The following is a 22,824-nucleotide window of genomic DNA, read 5'->3' on the forward strand; positions in this document are numbered from 1 at the left end:
CAATGGTTTGGTTTTTCGCCCAGTTTCATTCAAAGAGTTAGACTACTGTATACGTCCCCCTCTACCAAGACTTTCATTAACGGTACATTATCCTCCTCATTTAGGCCTACAAGAGGAACTAGACAAGGTTTCCCTCTTTCCCCACTTTTATTTGACCTTGCACTTGAGCCTCTACTCATTGCTATACGAAACAACCCAGACATACAAGGTTTCAAACATTTAAATCAGGAAATAAAAGTTTCCGCATATGCTGATGATATACTACTATACATCTCACCCTCTTCTCTATCCTCCCTATTATGCACGATTGAGAGATACTCAGTGGAATCTGGATACAAACTAAACAAAAACAAATCTATAATCATGCCCCTTAATTGTCCTGACACTAAATATGAATCCTTACAATTAGGGTTTGAATGGTCTGATACTAAAATGAAATATTTAGGGATCCTATTTGGTCCCACTATTGAGGAGACTAGTCAACTTAACGCAGAATACCTATTAGCAACTGTCAAATCTTTAACGCAAAAGTGGTCCCCTCTCACTCTCTCTTGGTGGGGCAGACTTGAGTCAATTAGGATGGTAGTTGCTCCTAAAATAATATATGTCTTAAGTATGATTCCATTTCTTCTCCCTAAACAAATATATAAACAGATTGACTCCCTTCTCTCTCAATTTTTATGGAATAAGAAACATCCTCGGATAGCATTATCAAAATTGAAAACAGTCAGAGCTAGAGGAGGTGTTAACTTCCCACATTTCCTAAAATATCATCAGGCCTTTCTTATTCAACGCTGGTCGCGTTCCATATCGGCCCCCTCCCAATCCTCCATGCCCGCTTGGATCATCTTGGATTGGGCCACTCACAGCCAGATCAAGATTCAATGTATTGCATGTCTCACTCTGTCCAAAACAGAACGTAGGAATCCCATTCTGGCTTCGCTGAAGGATGTTATAACTTCAATTGATAGTACTCTTCTTACATCATGGTCTGCTACTAGTTTGATACCCTTATGGAACAATGCAAGACTAAAAATTCAAGATGAACTTATTTTCTGGCCTCTCTGGCAAACTTGTAGAATTTATTACATACAGGACCTGCTGTCTCATAATAGATGGCTATCTTTTTCGGAATTGGTTGATAAATTTAAATTGCCTTCCAGTCAATATTTCTCCTGGTTACAATTAAGACACTGTATATTGAGCTCATTTCCTAATGTACTTTCCTTGCAGTTGGTCCCTAGTCTTATTTTGCACAATAACACATTGACTGCACTAGGGGGCTCAGCCTCGTTATGGTATAAATTGCTTCAAAAACTTTCCACATCTGACAACCCAAGTCCCACTGAGACTAAATGGACCCAAGAATTGAATCTACCTTCGGATGCAATAGATTGGCCTAAGGTGTGGCTTCAATTTTACAAATCTATTAGGTCAGCGTCCTTACTCCAATCGATATTCTTTCTACTTCATAAAGCCACATGGACGCCCCTTATATCTCATAAAATTGATTCATCCAAGTCACCTAACTGCTGGACTTGCCAATCTCAAGCTGGCACCTTATCGCACCTCCTATACTCTTGCACTTTTCTCACAGGTTACTGGTCCAAGGTCTGGTCCACTATGTCTGCTATTCTGGAGATAAATGAACCATTATCTCTTTCCATAATAATTTGTATGTCTCAGGGATTACAATTCCGATTGGAGAATCACTCTGCCAGACTATTCACTATTCTCATGGCATTGGCCATACAAACTGTTCTCTATAACTGGAAAGATTTATCAAAAGTTGACTTTCATGCATGGTGGAATTGTGTATGCTTGACAGGGAAATATGAAAAAGTTTTAGCTGAAAAGAGCAATCGCACTCGCATATTTGACCTCATTTGGTCACCTCTTATCAGATATTGTGAATCCTCTAATTAATTCATTCCCTTTAGCTTGGTTATATGTTCTTCAATTGTTTATTCAATCAAATGTCTCTGTACAATTTTATGTTAATCATTCTTTTTTCTATACACCCTATAGCTTGCAAAGGTAATATATGTACACAGTGAGATGTTCTTTGGTATCATTGTTCTATATTTTTGTATGTTCTTAAAACCAATAAAATGATTTGAACAACAAAAAAAAACAAAAACCCAGAATATATATAATTGACATTTTCTCTGTGTACAGTGTGCTTTGTGCTTTTTAAAATTTTATTGTTGGTAGATCATTTTGACTTGGTCATTTTAAAAGTAGCTCGCAAGCCCAAAAAGTGTGGGCACCCCTAGTTTAGAATATTGGGACTTTAGTGTTTTTTTTCAGTTTAAAAACAAAACCAATCGCACGTGGCTTAGTGCTTTTCTCTGTGAAACCAAACAGCATAAACAGACAATGCCCATTTCCAAGCAACAAAACAAAGCCAACAAATAAAGAAAATAAAAAATAAATCAAGTACAGCCCTCGGAATATCACATAGGAATTGAAGAGCTTCAGTATGTTTACAACAGCATCACTACCATAGCTTTGTCTTTTCTGTCAATCATTTCCCAGAACCTTGAAACCTATACAGGCAATCATTAACATTAACCTTTAGCAGATGGTTTATTGCCTTTTCAGTGAGAAACCAAACAAACAAAAGAATATCAATTTCCAAGTTTAGCATTAAGTTTTAAAAATACTCTTGTTTCCAAGCTACTAAACAAACTGGATTTGTACAGATTGATTCTACATGCTATCAGAATAACTGGTCTCTTTCACACAAACAGATCCTCGCCAATCATGGGATAAATATCTACAAGCTAAAAATAGACAAAAGTTTAACTGAAACATCAAGAAGCCAAACTCTGTATACAATTCAATACTCTGCATACATTGCAATACCATACCACAGAAGCAATGACATATGTCCCCTAATACTGTGCAAAATATAATGTTAGCAGATGTAAATTTGAATTTCCCTCCCCCAAACTGACAATTAACAATCACTACTTTACAAATTAATAAATAGAAACAAAACAAAAAATGGAAAATAAGATAATGCCATTTTATTGTACTAATACATTTTTCAATAAGCTTTCAGATGGCAAAATCTCCTTCCTCGGGTCAGTTCAGCATGTTGCTGTTACGGTATCCTGTTATGACCTGAGGAAGGGTTGTTTTTTGTGGGGGTCTCTAAAGGTTAGCTACAAAAAAAAAAAGGTATTAAAATTTAGTCCAATAAAGAGATTACCTTATTTCCATTTTCTGATTATAAACATTTATCAATACAGCTACAATACTACAGGTACTTTATTCTAAAGCAATAAAGAAATATATCTCTGCTACCTTTTGTCATCTCTGGTTTCTGATTTCCTAATCTTCTCTTCTTTCCATCCAGCATCTGCCCTTTCTCCACTTCCATATGGCATCTTCCTTCTTTCTATGCCTCTTCCATAAACTGTCTACTCTCTCCCCTTTGAGCCATCTTCCTTATGTATTCTTTAAATTCTCAGTAAATCACCAAAATACAAATCCTTCCTCAGTTAGTGTTGTAACTCACCACTTGAATACAGCTCTCCCTCTGTATTCACAGTTTCCCTATTTGCGAATGTGATTATTCACAATTTTTTTTCTTCTATGCAGGCTGCCCAAACCTCCCCAGACCTTACTTGGTGGTCTAGCAGTGATGTGGGACAGGAGCGATCTTCCTATGCTCCTGCCCTGTGCAGAGCCATCATCAAAATGTCTGCCGTGAGTTGGGACATCACTGCAGCCATTTTGGTGACGGCTCTGCACGGGGCAGGAGCATAGGAAGATCGCTCCTGCCCTGTGTCACCGCTAGACTACCAGATAAGGTCTGGGGATGCAGAAGGGAGGCGGGGTGGGTCAGAGCCCTAAATGAGGAAGGACATTCCAAAATAGCTCCTTTAGAACCCTTGATAAAGCCTTTGTATGGCAAAATGGGTCCCGTTGGGCTGGCTAGTAATTCTGCATATTAAAGATAATTTCAAAAACTTACTGTGATATTGCCTTATTAAATATTTGTTTATTGAGTGATTTAGCAAACAGTAAGATTTTGGCAAAACATTAAGGAGATGGTGGTGACAAGGGTCAATGATTAAGATGCTAACCCGTCTAGTCTCAACATCATTACTTTACATTACATTGGTGTCTTCTATCCCGCCAATACATTTCAGTTCTAGGTGGTTTACAACAAGAGTTGGCCTGGGCATTTCCAAGGAGAATACATGGTTAATAGATGCAGTATGCATTGGGATCTGTGGAGGATCGATCAGGTTTAGTTAGATCATTTAATAAATTTCTTGAATAGAAAGGTTTTAGTTCTTTCCTGAATGTTTTGTAGTTGGGTGTCATAGTCAGCAGATTGGAGAGGTGGTGGTCTAGTTTCGCTGCTCTGGTGGCTAATAGTCTGTTGTATATTTTTTTTGCTTTGTGTACTTTTGATTGGGGGGTGGGTAAACTGTCCATGCGTTCTTGGTCTGGATGTGTTTTTCCTGTTTAGGCGGTTGCTCAGATAGCTTGGTATGTTTTCATTTAGGGCTTTGAATAGGATGCAGTAGAATTTGTATTGTGTGCGAGCCAGTGTGAATCTCGGAAGGTGGTGGTAATGTGGTCATATTTTTTTTCAGCGAGTAAATCAGTCTAAGAGCTGTTTGTAATTGTTTTAGCATGTTGGTTGGGCATGACAGGTATAGGATGTTACAGTAGTCCAGGAGTCCTAGAATTAGCGCTTGTACCAAGAGTTTGAATTCATTGTTGAAGTATTTTTGGATTTGCCTTAGTTTGCGCATGGTTGTGAATGCCTTCTGGATCATTTTGCTGATTTGAAGTTGCATGGTGCAGCCTTTGTCTATTATTCCCAGTTTTAGGTTTACTTTCCACTGTAAGGTAACTCCCACTGAGATAGTGTTTTTTTAGTGCAGGGAGCCTATGAGCGTCAGAAGCAGTGCGGGGCATTCAGCGCAGTTCCCTGTGTTAAAAAACGCTATCGTGGTTTAGTAAAAGGGGAGGGTATATATTTGTCTGTTTTTATGTAGTTGTTACTGAGGTGACATTGCACAGTTTAAAGTCATCTGTCTTGACCTCTTAGAAAAAAACCCCAAATATAAATAGTGTGCTTTATATTTTTTTTTATTTATTGTTGGTAGATCATTTTGACTTGGTCATTTTAAAAGTAGCTCGCAAGCCAAAAAGGTACTGTGGCATTCTTTCAACATTAAATATCACTTTTTTTCCTCTTCTATTTATTTAATGCTTGCAAATAGTTCATGATTTTTGCTTTTGCTATTCTCCTATTTCTGGTTTCTTATATTTTGTGCTTCCAAAGGGTCCGGTTACTACTATGAGCTTTCATTTAGAAGATATCTGTATGAATAATAAATAGAGTTTATAGTGTAACACCTGCCTTTCTGTTGCAAAAAACATGTGGGATATTGTATAGAACAGGGGTAGGGAACTCCAGTCCTCGAGAGCTGTATTCCAGTCGGGTTTTCAGGATTTCCCCAATGAATATGCATGGAAAGCAGTGCATGCAAATAGATCTCATGCATATTCATTGGGGAAATCCTGAAAACCCGACTGGAATACGGCTCTCTAGGACCGGCGTTCCCTACCCCTGGTATAGAAAGTTCAAAATTTCCCCTCTTCCTCCCTCCCAGCCCTAAAAACATTCTGGAATAGTTAATGGTAGTAAATTCAAATTTTTTTTTTTTTTCAGCAAGATCAGCTTTATACTTGGGCTGCTGTTAATCAACCGACACATTCACTGGATTACCTAGAAGGGCGGTTCCCTGGAAGAATTCAGACTATATGGCCGCCTTCAAAACCACCTGGGCAAGAGCAACAAGATCTGAAAGATGCAGAAGCAGGTATGCAATTAATTCTGGGGTTTAGTTAAAATCTTCATGTTAGTCGGTTGCTTTGATCTTTTAACACGTTGTCTAATTGCATTTTCTGTTACCTTGCCAAGCTGCTGCTTTTTAAAGGGCTAGATTCACTAACCCCCGATTCCATGCCCGATTGCATGCAGGCCTTTTGTAAATTCGTCAGCCTGCATGCAAATGGGGATGATTGTTGACACCCCCACCCTCTGCACGGATCGCTAGAGAGCGATCCCGACGCATCCACAGCCCACTTTAAACCCAAGGGTTAAAACCACAGGCTCACAGTGCGGGTAAGGGTAGGAGATCAGGGCTGAGACAGGGCAGAGAGCAGATTGGGGCAGAGAAGCAGGGTGACAGAAGGCAGGGCAGTCGGAAAGGACCTCAGCGGCTGGTCCTCAGCAGTCGCTTACTTTGGATCGGCCAGCCCAGTCGTTGTTGCTTCTTTTTATTCTAGTTATTTTATTTCCTATTTTAGTGAATCGCTTCCTTCCTGCTTTGCATGCCGATTCTCCTCATTTGCATGCACGGATCAGGATGGGAATCGTTACACAGGCTAGTAAATCGGGTCGCTAAGGGCTCACAAACAGATTGGTACACGATCGTTTTGCTTTGTGAATCTAGTCCATAGTGTGGTAATCAGTTCAAGTTGCATTAGTTTGTTTATCTGATCAACTGTTCTCTCTCAGCCACCAACATATATTTTATGATTTTGGATAAATGCATAAATATGTATTCTATGAATCATTGGAATATAATTTGTATATAATACTTGTCATCTTTATTGGATGTATAAAGCACACTGGATTAGAAGGGTATACATACTTTTTTTTTTCTCTTTTCCCAAACACACAATTTATCTTCCTGCCCCTCCTTTCTTCCCCACCTTCCCAATTTCTAATGCAGAGGTCTGGCAGTGAACACCACTAGCTGCCATAAACCTGCTGGCCAAACAATGACCTGGTGATGGGTAATATCTTCCCTTTTTCAGCTGCTGAGATGGGAGTCTGTCAACCATTCAGTCTCTAAACAATGAATGTTTTTGAAACTGACTGAGCACTGAACATCCTGACTAGAAAATGACACAGAGAAAAAAATCTGTCCCCTTCACCGCCCTATCTCCATAGCATCCACCCTTCCCTCTCGCCACCTCACTGCCCTTCGGCATCCATTGCGCGGTCTGTGCATCTCCCTCCCTTCCCCTTACCTTCTCGGCACTTTTTAAGGTTTCAGAGTACTTGTTGAAAGCCTCTGAAGCCTATATGCATCATGTGCGTGTATGGGCGGAAGCTTCTCCTCTGATGCAACTTCAGCAGGAAGGCATGAGCAGTTCGGGGGGGGGGGAGATCATGATCGCAGAAGGAGAGATTAGGCATCTTTCCCGCTGCAATTGTTGTGGTGGGGGGTAGACAGGTTGCCTGGGCTGGAACATATACTTGTTTTGACTTGGTCTAAGTTAAAATATATAAAATTCCGTCTGGCAACCTGTCAATCCTTTTTGGTTATGGCAGCCAGATGACTAAGTCTAAGTTAGCCCACCTCCCCACCCTTTCCCCTCCTCCAAAAATGCTTATTTTCGCTGTAGGCGTTCAGAGGCAGAGTAAAGACCTAAGCTGGTTTTAGATACGTCTAAAACCAGCTTTGATTATCGGTACTTGGATGATCTGTCTTTTTGATTGTCTACCAACTTAGGCCACTTTTTGAACTCTCTTAAAATATTTAATTATGAGCCCCATAGTGTCTATAATAACACCCAGCTCATTTTTCATAGGTGTTGAATCCTAAAATGGACCCTAGCGAAACATAATTATGATTTGGATTATTCTTCCCTATGTACATCACTCTTCATTTGTCCACATTAAGGGCCTCTTCTATCAAACTGCGCTAGCAGTTTGTAGCTCAGTAGCGCAGTGAGCTACGCTGAATGGCCCGTACAGTTCCAGACGCTCAAAGAGTTCCTATGAGAGTCGGGAGCAGTGTGGGCCATTCAGCGCGGCTCTCTACGCTTAAAAACTGCTAGCGCAGTTTGATAGAAGAGGCCCTAAATTTTATCTACCATTTGGATGCCCACTCTTCCAGTTTCCCAAGGTCTTCTTGCAATTTTTCACAATCTGCGTGTGCTTTAACAATTTTGAATAGTTTTGTATCGTCTGCAGATTTAATCACCTTGCTTGTCATTCCAATTTCCAGATCATATTATAAAAACGTGGGTTGATGCATAAATCATGGCAACTATTTCTTGGTTTTCATGTTGTACACTGTATGCCATAATAAAACAATAATTTCAAATGTCCTGGGTTTTTTTTTTTTTTCGCTTCTCTCCTACTAGAGAAACCTGCACTCATCTCTTATCTGGTGGCAACATTAACGTAGACATGTTAATGTCTAGTCTCAGTTAAGGTGCTGGTCTATGACCAGAGGGCCGCCGCGTGAGCGGACTGCTGGGCACGATGGACCACTGGTCTGACCCAGCAGCAGCAATTTTTATGTTCTTATTAAGAAGTACGTGTTAAATAGCATCGGTTCCATTGAGAAAAATGGACATTTATCCCTACTCTCTGTCCTAAAACCAATTCCTAATCCATAAAAGAACATTGCCTCCTATCCCTTGACTTTTTAATTTTCTCAGGAGTGTCTCATGAAGAATTTTTGTGAAAAGCTTTCTGAAAATCTAGATACACTACATGAACTGGTTCACCTTTATTCATATATTTGTTCACACCTTTAAAGAAATGAAGCAAATTGGTAAGGCAAGACTCCTTGGCTGAACCCATGGTGATCCTGTCCCATTCAACCATGTTTGTCTACGTGTTCTATAATTTTTATTTTTTATAATAGTTTCCACTACACTACTCCCTCTGAATTTATGGGTTTAGTACTCTCAAATTCAGTTATTTGCGATTTTTGGCCACTGAATCATCCCCACCTCCCTCCTGCATCCCAGACCTCCCCAGACCTTAACCAGGTGGTCTAGCGGTGACATGGAGCAGAAGTGATCTTTCTATGCTCCTGTCCCATGCATAGCCGTCAACAAAAATGGCTATCGTGAGTTTCCGTTGTAGTCTTGTGACAGTTATTTTTGTTGATGGCTCTGCACGGGGCAGGAGTGTAGGAAAATCGCTCCTGCCCCACATCTCCGCTAGACCAGGTCCGGGATGCTTGAGAGAGGCGGGGGTAGGTCAGAGTCGGCCCTTAAAGTTATTTGCGATTTTCAATATTCGTGGGCCAGCTCGGCCTCTAACCCTCGCGAATTCAGAGGGAGAAGTGTATTTTGCCTCTCACTAAAATCAGTCTTACTAGTTTGTAATTTCCTGTGTCGCCCCTAGAACCCTTTCTAAAAATTGGCATAACATTGGCCACCTCCAATCTTCAGGTACTATGGACAATTTTAGTGACAGGTTACAGATCAGCAATTTCATGTTTAAGGACTATTATTGCACTGTCTTCTATTCTTAATAGAGGTAGTGAAGTGTAAATGAGAGATCATGTATTCAGGGCATTCTCCCAATAAGACCTTGTAAAGAATACAACCAGACTTAAAACTCTTGCTTCCATTGGTAACCAGTATAATTTTACAAAAGAACATGAAATCCTGTCATATTTACCAAAGGTGAAAATTAGTTGCATACCATATTTTGGACAGTTTATAATTTTTAAAAGAAGCTGTTTTGAAGAGCCCAAATAAATAATGTTACAATAATCTAATTTTCTGATAGTAAAAGGACTTGAACTAACAATTTGTATTGATGTAGTTGAAAAAAAATTTCTAATGTGTAACAATTTTCTAATTGGAAATAAAGAGCTTTTAACCATAGTATTAGTATGATGGACTAATGCCATGGTTTGATTGAAGTACACTCCCAAAATCTTTACAAGAGGTGATAATGTATATGTGCTCTGATCTTTTACATTAACATGATCTAACAATGGGTTAGATTTATTATCTAGTAGGAGAAATTTGGTCTTGTCATTTATTCAATTTTTTTTAAATTTTTTATGTATGTCAGCATCCAAGAGCTTATAAGAGAAAACATTTTGTGCAACATGGTTAACTGTGTCTAAAGTAGAATAAATAGGGGCCATAATAGTAATATCAGCAGCATAACTATGGCAGAAAAGTCCTTTCTTGTCTAATTCATAGCCCAACATATATAAGTAGATGTTAAGCACGGTTGGTGATAGGGGAGGAGATCCTTGTGGAGCCCCACAAGGAATATTCCAAGACTTAAATAACTTAGGGCCTCTTCTATTAAACTGTGGGAAGCCACGCTGAATGGCTTATGCTGCTCTCGACGCTCATAGAGTTCCTATGAGCGTCGGAAGCAGCGCGGGCCATTCAGCATAGCGCTCTGTGCTAAAAACTGCTAGTGCAGTTTAATAGAAGAGAGGGCTAGTATCTGTCTTTTGATCTGATACATTCAATTTGTCAAGAATCCTCTTAGCCAATATACTGTAGAGCAGGGGTGCCCAAATGGTCGATTGCGATCGGCCAGTAGATCGCAAAGGCAACGTGAGTCGATCACATTGCCTTTGCGATCTTTTTCTCCTTACTGCTTCCCCAAGTCTGGCCTGGTGTGTACAAGCGCTGGACTTACAAAATAGAGAATGACACGGTGGCGGTTTACCCGCGGCTGCTACGTTTAGCCGCGGGTAACCCGCCAAAAACGGGGAATGAAAATTAGCAGCCTCTGCGGGGACGGGGACAAGGCCATCACCGCCCCGTGGAGCGGTGAATGGTCTTGCCACCACAGTGAGGCATAAAGGATCGTGCAGTTCCCACAGCCCCCACCCGCCCGCACGCCGGCTCGATCGTTTAACCAGCTTCCTCTCTCCACCTCACCTTAGTTTGCCGGCTTTCTTTTTCGGCGACCGGAACGCTTTCAAAAGAGCCGCGCATGCGCGGCTGCTCAGTATTCAATCTTCTGCTCTGATCCAACCGGAAAAAGGAAGTTGCAGCAGAGCAGAAGATTGAACTTTGAGCAGCCGCACGTGCCAGGCTCTTTGAAAGCGTGCCGGTCACCGAAAAAGAAAACTGGCAAACTAAGGAGAGCTGGAGAGCAGTAGCGTACCAAGGGGGGCGGCGGGAGGGGCGAAAAAGGTAATGGCGCCAGGCCTTGGAGCACCGAGGCAGACCGCTTCTCCCCCCCTCCCAGCCGAACCCCCGCTGACCCTCCTATCTCTCCCCCCCAAGTGAACCTTTCCGACCCTCCCAGCTAAAGCAGCAAACCTCCCTCCAGTAGCGTCGGCTTTCTCCTCCCTCTGCCGCATCACTGATGATGTCATCAGTGACGCGGCAGAGGGAGGAGAAAGCCGACGCTACTAGAGGGAGGTTTGCTGCTTTAGCTGGGAGGGTTGGAAAGGTTCACGGAGGGGGGAGATAGGAAGGTCAGCGGGGGTTCGGCTGGGAGGGGGGAGAAGCGGTCTGCCTCGTGCTCCATTACCTTCTTCGGGCAGCAGCAGCGTTTACAATTTGCTGCTGTTGCCGGCTTCAGGCCTTGTTCTCTGCTGGGTCCTGCCTACTTCCTGTTTTCATGAAGACAGGACCCGACAGAGAGGAAGGCCTGAAGCGGGCAACAGCAGTGAATTGTGAATGCTGCTGCTGCCCGATGAAGTTCAGGACATCGGGGAAGGAGCAGGGAAAAATCGGCTGCTGGCTTGGGGGTGAGGGTAGGGAAAGAATTGTGGAAGTAGAAAAATTGGCACGATGGCTTTGTGGGGGCTAGGGGGAGAGAGAAAGAAAGGCAGAAATAAAGAGGGGTCAGGGGGAGAGAGAAAGAAAGGCAGAAATAAAGAGGGGTCAGGGGGAGAGAGAAAGAAAGGCAGAAATAAATAGGGGGTCAAGAGGGAGAGAGAGAAAGGCAGAAAGAAAGAGGAGGGCCAGGGGGGAGAGAGAAAGAAAGGCAGAAATAAAGAGGGGGGCCAGGGGGAGAGAGAAAGAAAGGCAGAAATAAAGAGGGGAGCCAGGGGGAGAGAGAAAGAAAGAGGGGGGGGGGCAGGAGAAGAAAGAAGAAGGACCAGAAGAAGGACCAGAGACTCATGAAATCACCAGACAAAAAGGTAGGAAAAATGATTTTATTTTCAACTTAGTGATCAAAATGTGTCCGTTTTGAGAATTTATATCTGCTGTCTATATTTTGCACTATGGCCCCCTTTTACTAAAACGCAATAGCGGTTTTTAGCGCAGGGAGCCTATGAGCGTCGAGAGCAGCGTGGGGCATTCAGTGCAGCTCCCTGCGCTAAAAACCACTATCGCAGTTTAGTAAAAAGGGAGGGGGAATATTTGTCTATTTTTGTATAGTTGTTACTGAGGTGACATTGCATAAAGTCATCTGCCTTGACCTCTTTGAAAACCCGCGGAATATAAATGATAATTAACATTTTTTCTGCGTACAGCGTGCTTTGTGTTTTTAAAATTTTATTGTTGGTAGATCATTTTGACTTGGCCACAAAGGTAAAGGGGAGGGAGGGAGGGGAGCTGCTGAAAGACATCTAGTAATCCTTGCAGGCTTGACTGTGCAGGGAATTATTTTTGTAAAATCATATTTTGTTATATGACTGGCATTATCTAGACTTTAATTTCTATGAATGAATAGAATGAAAATGATATAAAATTACTTGCTTGCGGGGACCGCGTGTTCCGGCTCACACAAGGAAGGAGGGGGTGAAAGGGAAAAAGTTTCTCTTCCTTGGAAATAGATTCTGAAGTGACCTCATCAAAGAAGACCAGCACCAAATGTACAAGAAATCCCTTAAACAATGTCAAAAGAGCCCAAAATAGAAAACTGCTACTGCCTTGAGACTCCATTATTGAAGGAATCAACTTGAAATCACAGAAGAGACAAGAAAAGGTTAAATGCCTCATGGAATCCTCAGGTACAAAACACAAACCAAATTGTGAATGAAATCAGAGTAGACAGTAAGAATTATAAAATTGATGTCATTATCCATCTGGAAAAAAAGGTGTACTAGAAATAATGCCTCAGCAATACAATTTTCAGAAGTTCTATTTGCTCATGGTAAGGGAAAAGAGAGACTGCTAGTGATGGTGGGGGGACTGATAGAAGATATGAAAGAAGGGTGGTAGAAAGGAACAGATGGTAAAGGAGGGAGGGAAGGGTGGTGGTGGAAAGGAATAGAACAGACATTGAAAGAGGGTAGAGAGGAACAGACCCTGAAAGGAAATGTGGAAGACAGAGTGGGGAGAAGACACTGGAAGGGAAGAAGACATATGCCAGACTATGGGGGAGCGGAGGGAAGAAGATGGGTGCTAGACGGGGACGGTGACGGGGCAGTGAATGGGATGGTGGTGACGGTGACGGGGTGGTGAAGGGAACGGCGGTGACAGGGCGGTGCAGAGGATGGTGGGCCGGGAACGGTGCAGTGACAGGGACAGATTTTTTCCCTGTGTCATTCTCTATTACAAAACTTCACCTCCGACGTCAATTCTGACGTTGGAGAGGAAGTTCTGGGCCAGCCAATCGCTGCCTGGCTGGCCTGGAACTTCCTCCCCGACGTTAGAATTGGCGTTGGAAGTGAAGTCTTGTGGGCCCGGCGCATGTACATGCCAGGCCTGGCTCGGGGAAGCAGCAGCAAAAGAACAAACTCCAGAGAGAAAGGCAGCGTGCCTGCCAGCATATTCTCCACATCTGTCTCTCCCTGCATCTTTAACTCACCAACAGCCCCTACCGAACTAGAAGGACGCACCTCTACCACCGCTGAGGCCCGCTTCTACGAGAGTGCCGCCTTCTTATCCCCAAGCGCGTCTTTCAAGCGGGGAGCCAGTGCGCACTCCGGAGCCAACAAAGCCGCCTCCACATCCCCTGAGCAAGCAGCAGAACACACTCCCGACGGCGTGCAGTGCTTACCACACCATAAACAGCGCTTAACTGCTCCACCGCCATAACTCCAAACAAAACAGCTGTACTCGTGATCCTCCTGAATCTGAAAGGCAGAGTCCTTTTACTACCGCACAGATCCTGTGCTGGTGAAACCAGGTTTGGTGAAGTGTTGGTGGCTTGGGGGTGGGAGTAGGAAAAGAATTGAGGAAGTGGAGGTATCTGCACGATGGCTTGGGTGGGCAGGGGAAGAGAGAAAGAAAGGCAGAAATAAAGAGGGGGGGAAGGGGAAGAGAGAAAGAAAGAAAGAAATATTAGCTTTACAGAAGAAGGAAGTGGAACCAGAGACTCATGAAATAGCCAGACCAAAAGGTAGGAAAAATGATTTTTTTCAATTTAGTGATCAAAATGTGTCAGTTTTGAGAATTTATATCTGCTGTCTATATTTTGCACTATGGCCCCCTTTTACTAAACTGCAATGGTGGTTTTTAGCGCAGGGAGCCTATGAGCATCGAGAGCAGCGCAGGGTATTCAGCGCAGCTTCCTGCACTAAAAACCACTATTGCGGTTTAGTAAAAGGGGAGGGGGTATATTTGTCTATATATGTATAGCTGTTACTGAGGTGACATTGCATATTTTAAAGTCATCTGCCTTGACTTCTGATAAAACCCCCGAATACAAATGATTATTAACATTTTCTCTGCGTACAGTGTGCTTTGTGTTTTTAAAAATTTTATTGTTGGTAGATCATTTTGACTTGGTCATTGTAAAAGTAGCTCGCAAGCCAAAAAAGTGTGGGCACCCCTGCTGTAGAGAGCCTAATTTTGGTTTAAAAAAAAATATCTGTCATGAAAAGGTAAACACTTGATTATCTTCACCGAGTTCTCCCCTAGTCATTGTACTTTTTGAAAGAGTAAAAAATTGATTTACTTTTATCCTTTCAACACTACTTGGGATTTTTTTTGTAGACCTTGGTCCTAATTTCCCTCTGCTATCATTTTTCCAAGATGAAGAGCCCTAATCTCTTTAATGTTTCTTCCTATGAGAGGAGTTCAATCCACTTTATTATTTGTCACTCTTCTTCGAACCTTTTCTAATTCCACTCTATCTTTTTTTAGATACGGTGACCAGAATTGAACGCAATACTTAGTGATGTCGCACCATGGTGCAATACGGAGGCATTATAAAATTATTGGTCTTACCATCCTTTTCCTAATAATTCCTAGTATCCTGTTTGGTTTTTTGGGGTCACTGCCCCGCTTAATCTGCCCTCGTCCATAGCACATTGGAGTAGTTGGATGCTAGTTTGGGGTGTTCATTAATTTTTGGGATAGTGAAGAGTTTAAGAGGATAGTTAGGGGTTTGGTGTAGTTTGCTGGATGATGGTGACTTTGAGGAAATTTAGTTTTTGGATGGGGTAGTTTGGTATGGCACCTGCAAGAGATTGTTTGGGTATGAGAGTAATGGGTGAGACGGGCGTAACAGCTGCTGGGAATAGTTTGGGGGTATGGAGTAGTTTGTAGGATGGTGAGGCAGTTGGTGGGGTAATGTCTGGGCTGTAGGAGCAGTTTGGGAGGTGGAACAGTTTGAAGGAGGGAGGGAGCTCTTGGAAATGGGACAGTTGAGGGAAGAGTATGCAATTCAGCTTTTTAAACTGCCTCCCCCTGTCCTCTAATCACTATATTTCACTCTATTTTTGTGCTGTTGAAGTGGGAATTCATTTTCCAATGGAAAAGCATTGGGCCATTTTTACTTTTTTTTTTTTAAGGGAAGTGGGGGAAGCTTATTTTTCTAGAACCTTCATTGTGACTAGGCCCATTTCAAACTGTCTTTTTACCGGTTTGTCCTTCACATCAAGCTTCTATACCGTTCTGTTACATTTTCAGTTATTTGCTCCTAGATAGACTGACAGAGATGAGCAGCTGTTTTTGATCTCCTTTGTACAATTCATGCTAAATTCTGTTGGACTGAAAAGAATGCACAGATAATAGGGCTATGTCATTAGATCATGAGCTAAATACACATGTAAACAATGCAGAGCAGAGGATTCAATGTCCAATTGAGCTGAGCTTGCTATCAGAATAGAATTGTCAGAGAAAAAAGTGGTAGAAATGTCTAAATACTTTCAAATACAACAGTAAAAATAAACTGAGTGCCCTCAATATGGGCCTTAAAGTGACTGAATTAGTAACTGGTTGAAGTGGTAAATAATGACATAACATAATATTTATATACCATAATATACCAAGCAGTTCAATGTGGTTAACAAATTTTAAAATAATAAAAAAAAAACAACCAACAACCCTCCGCCCCCCCCCCCCCCCTTGAACACAATCGGTGCAAATACAAAAATACAAGCATAAAATTATGAGGGAAGAGAAATTACAAGTGGTGTGCTATATGGATTGTTTATTGGTCCATTTTAAAAATGTGTTTGTAAGCAATATTGCTGAAGGACTGCCTGGTATTTTTTTTTTTTTGTCTTTGTGTATACAGTAAAACCTTGGTTTGTGAGCATAATTCGTTCCAAAACCATGCTTGTAATCCAAAACACTCGTATATCGAATCACATTTCCCCATAAGAAATAATGGAGACTCAGACGATTCGTTCCACAACCCAAAAACTTTAATACAAAATACTGTATGTACTCGGATTGCAAGACCTCGCTCGTTTAGAACAGTCAATACATTCCTGCAGCATCAAGAGAGAGAAGAACCATCGGCTCAGTAGTGATGATGTGACGCATGTATACTGTACAATATGTACTCGTATTGCAAGACCTTGCTTGTTTATCAAGTTAAAATTTAATAAAATGTTTGGCTTGGCTTGCAAAACACTTGCATACTAAGTTACTTACAATCCAAGGTTTTACTGTAATACCAAAATCAGCAAGAATAGACACTCCAGATAGGAGGAGGACCCCAGCAAAGCTTAGAGAAATGATCCATAGTTGGCAGCTAAAATTAATGCTCAAAAATTTAGGGCCATGCATCTGGGCTACAAAAACCAGAGCTGGTGGTATCTTTGAGGCAGTGGACTCAAACTCGTGGCCCAGGGGCCGTATGTGGCCCATCAGGTACTATTTTGAGGCCCTCGGTATTATAAAAAATTATTCTTTAGGGAAAAACTGTGCCTTAAGTGTCCGGTGGCCTTCAGCTCTCACCTCCTCCAGCACTGGACACACGCACAAAGCTGCACTGCCTCCAATGGTAAAAAGAAGGGAGAAGGGGTTCTGCTGGACAGGGAGAGCAAGGAAGAGGTGCTGCTGGACAGTGGGTAGGTAAAAGGAAGGGAGAAGGGATGCTGCTGGACAGGGGGAGCAGGCAAGGGATGGTGGTGGACAGCCAAGGAAAGAAAGACAGACTTTGGCCAAAGAGAGAGAGAGAGACAGAAAGAAAGACACACACACACACACTCACTCACTCACTCATATACATCTATTCTAGCACCCGTTAATGTAATGGGCTTAAAGACTAATTTCTTTAATAACACATTAACTAATTTTTCTGCGGCCCTCCAAGTACCTACAAATCCAAAATGTGGCCCTGCAAAGAGTTTGAATTTGAGACCACTGCTTTGAGAAGTATGAATTGGGTATGAGATTGTATGTGGTGATGTTAAGGTAGCCAAACCTATAGAAAAGGTGATGGCAAAAGCTAGAGGGATGATTGGGTACAGAAAAAGGCTTAGCCTGTAGGAAAAAGTGATAATGCCTCTATAAGCCTGTGCTGTGACCTCATTTAAAATCCGCTAAAATATTCCCCCCCCCCCACACACATACACACATACCATTGACAGACTGACAGAAAAGGTGGCAGTGAAAGACACACAAAGGAGGCCAGGGAGATAGATTGAAGAAAAAAAAAAAAAAAAGAGAATGGACAAGGATTGAGATACACGCAGAAAAGACATACAGTGACCAAAGAAACAGCAAAAAAAACAAAACCAAAACAAAACCAGACAGACATACAGCGGCCATGAAGAGAGACAGCAAAAAAAGAAAGACAGCAGCCAAGGAGAGAGAGAGAAGAAAGACACACACACACACACACACATCTATTCTAGCACCTGTTAATGTAACAGGCTTAAAGATTAGTACTCTGTATAGTTCTGGAGACTGCACCTTCAAAAAGATACTCTATAAACAAGATGGGAGTTAGTTTAGAGTAGTGGTCTTAAACTTGTGGCCCGGGGGCTGCATGCGGCATGCCAGGTACAATTTTGAGGCCTTCTGTATTATAAAGAATGATTCTTTATGGAAAACTTGTGCCTTAAGTGTTTGGTGGTCGTGGTCCTCCAAGTACCTACAAATCCAAAATGTGGCCCTACAAAGGGTTTGAGTTTGAGACTACTGGTCTAGAGGGTGGCTACTGAAATGGTCTCTGACTTTTGCCAAAAAGCATATGGAGACAGACTTAAAGAACTAAATGTGTACACTTTAGAAGAAAGGCTGGAGGAGGGAGATATGAAAGGAAACTCTGGAATGAGGGGGCATAGGTGGAAGAAAGGCAGGGGGTATACGATACAAATGTTTAAATTAGAGAATGACATGGTGACAGAATTATCACTGTTCCTATCCCCACAGATAACTGTGGAAAATGATCCTCATGTCATTCTTTAAGGTGAGAGGGAAGAATCAGAGTATGAATGGGCACACAGCCACTGACCCTTAAGCCTTGCATTGAAGAATGCTTGTGTAGAAAGACTGAGGTTAAGAGGCACTAACGAATGGCACAGGATGGTTATCCACAGGGGCACAACCTGTCTGTATCTCGCCTTGTTAACATTTCTCTTTTTGTACTTATTGTATATTAAAATCACTAAAATCTTCGAACGTAAAAAAAAAAAAAATCTCTGTGGCATAAATTCTCTAGTTTATCTCTGTGGCATAAATACTTTGAAAGGAAGCTCTAGAATGAGGGTGTATAGGAGGAAGATGAAAGGGGATAGACTCAGGAGTAACCTAAGGAAATACTACTTTGTGGAATTCAAGAAAGCTTGGGACAAGCATATAGGATCTCTAAGGGAGAGGAAGAAAAACTAGATGGTATAGATGGGCATATTGGAAAGGTTATATCTGTACTGGCCTTCGGTTTTTTGTTTCTTTGAAAAGATATGATGGAAAAGCTTCTTAAGAGTGCATATTTTACATAAATATTTTGAACTGGTGATTTATTATAATGCTGGTCTTTAACAGAAAAGCAAATAAGTGGACAGCACATGAAAATTAAAGACATAAGAGAAACATGAGAACTTTTTTTAGATAATTCTGTTTCCTAAATTAAATGAATTTTTCAAAGGGGGGAGGGAGGGAGAAGGGAACGGGGAGAAATGACAGTTAAGCACAGGGGTTCTCAACCTACACAGTCCGGTACCTGCAGAGAAGAGCTAACAATAACTGTCATTTTCAAGTGGGTTTTCTCTTTCCCACCACTCTTCATCCGCCCGACAGAGGAAAATCCCAGTAAGTCTGCGCAGCACAGCATGTGAGACAAAGCACTTGAACTATGTTACACTGGCGACAAAAACTCGTGCGATGATAAACCATTAAAAGAAAAGGGGGGGGGGGTGTTCAATAGGAGACACTGCCGAAAGAAGGTTGTACTCTAAAATCTTCGGTATTTGCTGCTATATCCTAATTTTGTTTTACTGGGAGCCAGACCCCTGGTGCACAGCAGCAGTGAGTATTGTCAACAAAACTGACCTGCTGGTACAGCCGAAGAAGGAGGAAAGAAAACTGTTGAATTTCTTGTGGGAAAGATGAGGAGTTCCGGCCAGCAGGGGAGGGAAAGCTGGACAATACAGGGGAGGAGGAGCAGTAGGGGAAAGCAAGAGATCGCTGTTCCCCCCCCCCAGCCAAAATTTTCCTTTACAGAAGGGCCCCAACACAGCAGCTGTTCTCACAAGCTGCCGGCGGCTGCCCCCCAATTTTCCCTCTACTGCAACTTCCATTTCTGACAGGGCAGATTGCCGCAGAGGGATAGCTTCGGGGCAGCTGCCGGCAGTTGTGAGAACAGCTGCCATGTCGGGGCCCCTCTGAAAAGGAAAATTTAGGTGTTTATTCTAATAAAGAAGTTTGGATCGTAGGGCTTTCGGGTCCTAGGAATGTGCAGAGCCACACTGAAGTGGCTAAAGAGCTGTGGTTTGCCGACCACTGCTCTAGGGCTTGCCTGGTGGCAACTTGGGATAGTGCCTTTTTGGCATGTATTGATTTTGTATAATCAGTTGCCCATCGATGTGCGGACAGAAGAGTCATTTAAGATTTAAGCTGAAACTTTTATTTTTTTTCAGAAGGCATTTGGAACTGCTTAGCTGGATGGGTTTCCTGTTAAAATATTTGTTTGATTTTGATCCTTATGTGGTTTACTCTTATTTATCTATTGGAGTTCCTATTGTAAATTCTTATATTGCAAATAACTTCGACCTGTGGAATTAAGCTGTATATCAAGTTGTAATTGAACTATAAACTATTTTCATTACATTGTATGTGTCACTCATTCATAAGGCAGAGATACAGCTAGTTTTATTTTCCTATACACTTCTCCCTCCTTATTTGCAGTGGATGCGGGTGGAACATAGCCATGAATATGGAAAAACCATAAATAACTTTTTATATGTTCGCGGCTTTTTGTAACAGCCGGTGTTTTTACTATTCAAACCACGAATAACTACATCTGGAGGGCCGGCAAAGAAGCCAAACTATCCTTATCAGGAATCACTCGCCATGCAAACTGCCCCAGCTTGTCCAGGAAAGCAAGCACCGAAACTCCGAGATCCCCGAACCTCTGGTTCCCATAGAAAAGGAGGCAGCACACGATCAGGAGCTCAGTGCGGCTCATCCTGGCCCCGGCTTCTGCACTGGCACTCAAGAGAGTCCACCCCAGAGACCGCTTCGTGCTTCTAAGCCCCGCCCAGAAACACTGACGAGCACTTTTTCTGTTAAGAGAGCTCTCCTAGCCGCCCATAGTCTCCACCCTGCATTTCCAGTCCCGCCCACATGCAAAGCCCTGCATCGCCTGGCCTTTTCCCCAAGACCCCTGAACTATAAATCCCGCCCTGCACGTCAATCCTACGTTGTTGCTAGAGCTGTGGAGCAGTCGAAACCAGGAGAGCGGCTTCGGCGTACTTATTTTGTAATTTCTAGTTTTGTTAATTTCCTTGCCAAACAAAAGGGGAGGTAGAAGGAAAATTAAATATGCAAGATGAAAAATCGTGAATAAGTGAAATCATGAGTGCTGAAACTGTGAATACGGAGGGAGAAGTGTACTTTTTTTTTTTGTTTTGTTATGCAATTTACGAAAATTCCAACAAAACTTGAGTGAATTAAAAAAAAAAAAAAACCACAAAAAAAACAGGTCAAGGACTTATCTATGTGGTAATATCCCTTTCTTCTGTGTGGACTTCTTTTACTGCTACCCTTTGTCATCTTCCACCAACTCACTTATTTTAGAGTCTGAACCAAGTGCACTGTTCTCTAAGTTGCCTATGCAGAAACAGGTCAAAAGCTTTGCTAAAGTCTTAAGTACATTACATCCATCGTTATCCCTTGATCACTGTCTGGTCACCCATTCAATTAATCATTTTCATTGACCAATATCCAGTGAAGCCATTCTGCCTTGGGTCCTGCAAACTGATATATATCATTAAAACATCTCACTATTATCCTAGAAGTGTTTCCATTAATTTACTCACCACAGATGTCAGACTAATTGACCTACAATTCCCAATCTACTCCTTTATGATTGTGGAGGGGGGACCACTCCTAACTCTAAAGAACATAAGCAGTGCCTCTGCTGGGTCAGACCAGAGGTCCATCATGTCCAGCAATCCGCTCATGCGGTGGCCCATCAGGTCCAGGACCTGCATATTAATCCTCTATCTATACCCTTCAATCCCCTTTTTCTTTAGGAAACATCTAATCCTTTCTTGAAAACCAATACCGTACTCTGTCCTACCATGCCCTCTGGAAGCACATTCCAGGTGTCCACCACCCTCTGGGTGAAGAAGAACTTCTAGCATTGGTTCTGAATCTGTCTCCTCTTAATTTATCCAAATGACCTCTCATTCTTGTAGTCTTCGAAAGTTTGAAGAATCTGTCCCTCTCCACTTTCTCTAAGCCATTCATGATCTTGTAAGTCTCTATCATGTCCCCTCTAAGCCTCTGCTTTTCCAGGGAAAAAAGCCTCAGTTTCTCCAATCTTTCAGCATATGAAAGGTTTTCTATACCTTTTATCAATCTCATCGCTCTTTTCTGAACCCTCTCGAGTATCGCCATATCCTTCTTAAGGTATGGCAACCAATATTGGACGCAGTACTCCAGATGCGGGTGCATCATCGCCCGATACAACGGCAGGATAACTTCTTTCATTCTGGCTGTAATACCTTTCTTGATAATACCTAGCATTCTGTTCGCCTTCTTAGAGGCTGCTGCGCATTGTGCCGACGGTTTCATTGTCTTGTCTACCAGTACTCCCAAGTCCTTATCTAGGCTACTTTCTCCCATTACTAGCCTTCCCATCGTGTAGTTGTACCTCGGATTTCTGTTTCCTACATGCAAGACTTTACATTTCTCTACATTGAACTTCATCTGCCATCTCGTTGCCCACTCCCCTAGTTTGTTCAGGTCCCTTTGTAAATTTTTGCAGTCCTCTTTAGTCCTAGCCCCATTAAATAGTTTGTCGTCATCTGCAAATTTTATTACTTTGCACTTCGTCCCTGTTTCTAGATCATTTATAAATACATTGAATAGCAGCGGTCTAAGCACCAACTCCTGTGGAACTCCACTCGTGACCCTCCTCCAGTCCGAGTAGTGGCCCTTTACTCCTACCCTCTTGCTTCCTACCCACCAACCAATTCCTGATCCATCTGTGTACGTCTCCTTCCACCCCATGGTTCTTCAGTTTCCGAAGTAGGCGTTCATGGGGTACCTTGTCAAAGGCTTTTTGGAAGTCTAAGTATACGATGTCTATGGGGTCCCCTTTGTCCATCCATTTGTTAATTCCTTCGAAGAAGTGCAATAAGTTCGTCAGGCACGATCTTCCCTTGCAGAAGCCATGTTGGCTTGTCATAAGTTTAATCCTTTCTAGATGTTCCTCGATGCTATCTTTTATCAGTGCTTCCA

At 42.2% G+C, this 22,824-nt stretch overlaps 1 protein-coding gene across 7 annotated transcripts in view; it reads left to right on the forward strand.

Annotated features, from left to right (window-relative positions):
• Positions 1-22,824, forward strand: part of FMN2 (formin 2) — a 587,410-nt gene that overhangs the window by 61,238 nt on the left and 503,348 nt on the right. For all 7 annotated transcript variants that reach the window (XM_033938052.1, XM_033938050.1, XM_033938054.1 and 4 more), the window contains exon 4: positions 5,705-5,855. In XM_033938052.1, coding sequence (XP_033793943.1) covers positions 5,705-5,855 — 151 coding nt within the window. The remainder of the gene's footprint in view (positions 1-5,704; positions 5,856-22,824) is intronic.

Source organism: Geotrypetes seraphini, chromosome 3 (genome assembly GCF_902459505.1).
Source record: "Geotrypetes seraphini chromosome 3, aGeoSer1.1, whole genome shotgun sequence".
Lineage (NCBI taxonomy): Eukaryota > Metazoa > Chordata > Amphibia > Gymnophiona > Dermophiidae > Geotrypetes > Geotrypetes seraphini.